The sequence below is a fragment of the Sinocyclocheilus anshuiensis genome, unplaced genomic scaffold (assembly GCF_001515605.1).
Source record: "Sinocyclocheilus anshuiensis isolate Anshui unplaced genomic scaffold, SAMN03320099.WGS_v1.1 scaffold766, whole genome shotgun sequence".
In the NCBI taxonomy this organism is placed as follows: Eukaryota; Metazoa; Chordata; class Actinopteri; order Cypriniformes; family Cyprinidae; genus Sinocyclocheilus; species Sinocyclocheilus anshuiensis.
This window is the reverse complement of record NW_015546060.1, coordinates 844,861-849,107: the sequence shown is the minus strand read 5'-3', so window position 1 is coordinate 849,107 and position 4,247 is coordinate 844,861. Positions and strand designations below refer to the sequence as shown.

Below are 4,247 nucleotides of genomic sequence, written 5' to 3'. Positions count from 1 at the left end.
GAATATAGCCCGCTGTCACTTTAAGAGCCGCACGGATCCAATTTACTGTTACGCATGTATTTTCATTCTCAACTCTTTGTTCATTTATTACATGACCGACGAGGGTTTACGTGAATTATCATTAAGGCCGCATTTTGACACATTTTTGCGCGTATTTGACCGTTCAGGCACGCACCTTGAGCTAAAAGATTACTTTACATGTCCATGTTCTGCTCCATCCTGGGGAACAGCACAAGTTTCGCGCTTTTAAAAACATGAATAAATCTAATCAACTTTAATAAATCAAGCACGTCCCATTTTGCAAAAGTTACATGATTTACTGATTTGCACGTGAAATTGTTTTTTTTTGTTTTGTTTTGGAGGAACGAAAGCACACCGCTGGAAAGGGGGCGAAATGGGGTGCAATAATAGTTATCTCGATTATTGTATTTTCATAATCGTTGGTGGCCAAAATCAAAATCGAAACTGTATTTCAAATATTAATTGCACAGCCCTAATAGACAGACAGATATTTTTCACATAGCTATGAGAAGCGTTAAACATGGACGTGTACGCAGTTGCTACTGTAACGAGCAATACTTGCTGGCAAAACACTTCTTACTGTTAAAAAAATGCTATAATGCAACCATGTATTCTGCTGTATTAAAGATTTAATCAAGATAAAACAGTATATTAAAAGCTAACATAAGCAGTAGCATTTACAAATAACAGCATATCAAAAAGTATGAGACTACAATAAACAAAAAACATAGGCCTACCATTAAAAGCTGTGCTTGCACAGGTTCTGCGCAATCCTCTTCAATAATATCCTCTGCTTCTCAATCGGGCTCAAACTGATAAGCGATATTAACGACGCCATTGTTTACAATACAACTGGAGCACATGCCGCTGAGATGAGGGGCGGGACGGTTAGACGAGCACTAGAGGCGGTTTAGCCAATCACAACACACTGGACTAGCTAACCAATCAGAGCCCAACACCTATTTCTGAGGGAGGGGCTTCATAAAAGCAGGAAATGATCAGCGCATTCTCAGAGAAGGGACAGAGCGTTGTAGAATAAAAGGTAAATTATGTGAAAAATAATGCGTTTTTAAAAAAACGAAGCATTAACACATGTTAGACTGCACCCCATAAACACAATCGAGCCTAGAAAAAAAAACAGTGAACCACCCCTTTAATGTGTTTTATTGAGTTAATGCACTTACAGGCATTTTCTTCTGGTTTTGCTCGTCCTTTGCCACCAGCAAATCGTGGATTTTCTCATTGTACACCTCAAAATAGCTCATCTCCAGATGGCAGGAGATCTTTAATAGAAAATAAACGTCAATCATAAATATATCATAAATAAATTCAATCATAAATTGTAAATAAATAATCATCAAATGGGATAGCAACCTCTTTGTTTTCAGTTCTAGACAATCTCGAGAAAAGTTCCTTGCAGAATCTGGGAATAACGCCAGCCTCTTCACCAAAACCCATCATACTAGAAAACATCCAAAACGTCACTTTAAAAATATTAATCAGGGCTGCGTTTCTCAAAAGCATCGTAAGCCTAAGTAGATCGTAGATCCATTGCCACCAATGGTCTCTACGATCAACTTAGCTTATGATACTTTTGAGAAATGCAGCCCTGAATTGTTATTACTGTTAATACTGTAAGTACTGTTAATTAACTACAAAAATTAAATAAAATAAATAATGCAGTTTCGAAGAGAATCATCACTTACGTGTAGGACTTTCCAGAACCCGTTTGGCCGTATGCAAAAAGACACGTGTTAAATCCTTCAAATGCTCTTTCAAGCAAGGGCCGAGCCAGTTTTTCATAAACCACCTGCTGACTGGCAAAGCTTGCATCCGATTCATTGATAGAGCAAAAAGAGAAGTCAAAGGTAAATGTGTAGCTTTGTTTAGTATCTGGATGTTGCACAACAGTTTCGTGGTCGTTCATGAAGATGACTTGACGGGCTTTCTCGTTCTTCTCCCTACAAACGCAAATAAAAAGCGAAAATTTTAGTACAAGTGGCACTGTGCACAATAAGATTAAACCATAACTATACTAATTAGATATTATATATAAAAATAATATTATAAATGTTATAAAATTATTATTATATTATATTATTATAATAATTAATATTATTACATAATATTACCATTCACCTCAAGCGGTCAAACTAAATACTAAAAAAAATATATATACTAAAACACTAAATAAATATGTAAATAAATAAACAAATAAATATTTTTCAATAAATAGCCAATAGAAAATAGAGTATATTAAATTGAATATATCAGAATGGGTAACAGGGTTGACTGATTAATGCATAACTCAGTAGGAGTTTGGTTTGGTTTGTAATTAGTGATAGTTTATTCATTTCCAAAATAATATTTCCCAAAATATTTGAAAAAATATATTTGTTTGATATTTTTCTTTAAAATAAATTAAATAAAAGGGTTAAACAATTAAGGCTAACGAATGCTGTCAAAATTACAATGTGCATAAAAATTATGAAAAAAAAAATGTGATTATTATTTAGGATGCTTGTCTTCCACCTTGCCACAATTTTTACAAAAGGGGAATAAAATAAATATTATGTTTGTTGTAATTCAAATAAGTTGAACATTTTTTTGTGATTTACATTTTTTTGAGGATTTAATTGATTTTTAATTAAGTTTTATACACTCAGACAGACAATCACGTTATTTTTTAAGTAACAAATTTGTAAACTAAAACTTGCCTCAAAACAGCATGCCGCCAACATAAAAGTTTAGAAACGTTTCTTACCTTGAACTGAAAGGTCTTACTCGAACTGCAACAGTGACTGCACTGTTCTCCATCTTCAGCTCTTGGGGTTGTAGAGCACTCGTTCTGCTCACAGCTTCAAGAGGAACATGTCCTTCAGCAGGAGCAGCTCTAGAAACACCTGTTCCTCCACGAGCTGTGGAGCTCATTAGGGCTGTGGGTCTCCTCACCTGTGCTGAACGTGAGGCGGGTGTCATGTGCCTATTTAAACCACCAATCTGAACCTTCTCAGCTGTTGCTCCACATGTTGATTTTGCAGTTTCAGTGCTCATCTGTGGTGGCTTCTGTCTTCCAGCGGTTGTGTGTTTGGAAGATGCGGGTCTAGATGCATCTTTACCAGCCAGCCTCTCAAAGACGTCTCTCTTTACGCTTAATTTCTCAAACTGGGTTCTTCTTGTAGGTGTCGAAACGGGTTTACCCTCATCATGGGTGGCACTGACCTTCTCAGAACTTGTTTTCTGAGCACTCCAGGAGGTTTTCCCAGGTGTTTTGATGGTTTCGTGGGTCTCTTTTGCTGAAGATGGTGCTGGATTGGGTTCGGTCAGGACTTTGGTTCTGGTCCGGCGCTGAAGGGTCAGGCGTTTCTCTCCTCTTTGGTTCTCCTGTGTGGTTTCTTCATGGTGGTTTGTAGTGGTTCTGCTGGGCTTTCTCTGAAGAGTGAGTCTGGCACCAGAGGATGGTGTTTTAAATGCGTTTTCTCCACATTTTGTGAGTGCTGAGACCACATAAGTCCTGTTTATTTCTTTGGTTTTATTGAAAGATGATGTGGTCTCTATCTCTTTTGATCCATCCATAATTGTGTCAAAAAACAAGACTTTTGACTATAAAATTGTTTTAAGATTGTCCCACATGTACTACAATCCACAAATGTAAATGTTGTGTATAAGTACACCGAGGTGAACAACCTGTCAAATGACTTAAAAATACATCTTTACGTAAACCCATAACTAAAACTGACCTGCGAGTGTTGATATCCTGTTTTGTAAACTATTAAAAGTTCTTTTGTTTATGGTTAAAAAAGAAACCGCTGTCCTTTCTTCGTCCAGTTTACTACTACCGTTCCGACAGTAAGAAAGTATCAGACTGGACGCCTCCTCAAAGCGTCAATAAAAACAACACCTCACTGTCTGCGGACCGCCATACTGCCGCTCTAATTCAAAACCAGTAGGCGTACTGTGATTGGTCAGCTCAGTTTGACGCGCAGTCACGCCCACCTACCAACAGATGGCAGTGTCTATTTACGTATTTACTGTACATGAGGAAAATCAAGCCTGTTTATATTAACATTAATACATTTTGCACTGTGATATTTCAGTCACAATGAAGAACATTTTCACACCAAAATGTTCGTTTGTGAAATGTGTAATATGAAAACTTATATTATTTTATGTGTATTATTTATTAAATAATAAATAATTTTATATATATTTTAAAACAAGTTATA

At 36.4% G+C, this 4,247-nt stretch overlaps 1 protein-coding gene across 1 annotated transcript in view; it reads right to left on the bottom strand.

Annotated features, from left to right (window-relative positions):
• LOC107699428 (kinesin-like protein KIF14) overlaps positions 1-3,934 on the bottom strand; it is a 23,206-nt gene extending 19,272 nt beyond the window's left edge. The window contains exons 1-4 of the mRNA XM_016500682.1: positions 2,786-3,934; positions 1,728-1,982; positions 1,396-1,483; positions 1,206-1,304 (exon numbers count right to left, since the gene is read on the bottom strand). Coding sequence (XP_016356168.1) covers positions 1,206-1,304; positions 1,396-1,483; positions 1,728-1,982; positions 2,786-3,597 — 1,254 coding nt within the window. The 5' untranslated portion in view covers positions 3,598-3,934. The remainder of the gene's footprint in view (positions 1-1,205; positions 1,305-1,395; positions 1,484-1,727; positions 1,983-2,785) is intronic.
• Between the last annotated feature and the right edge of the window lie 313 nt (positions 3,935-4,247).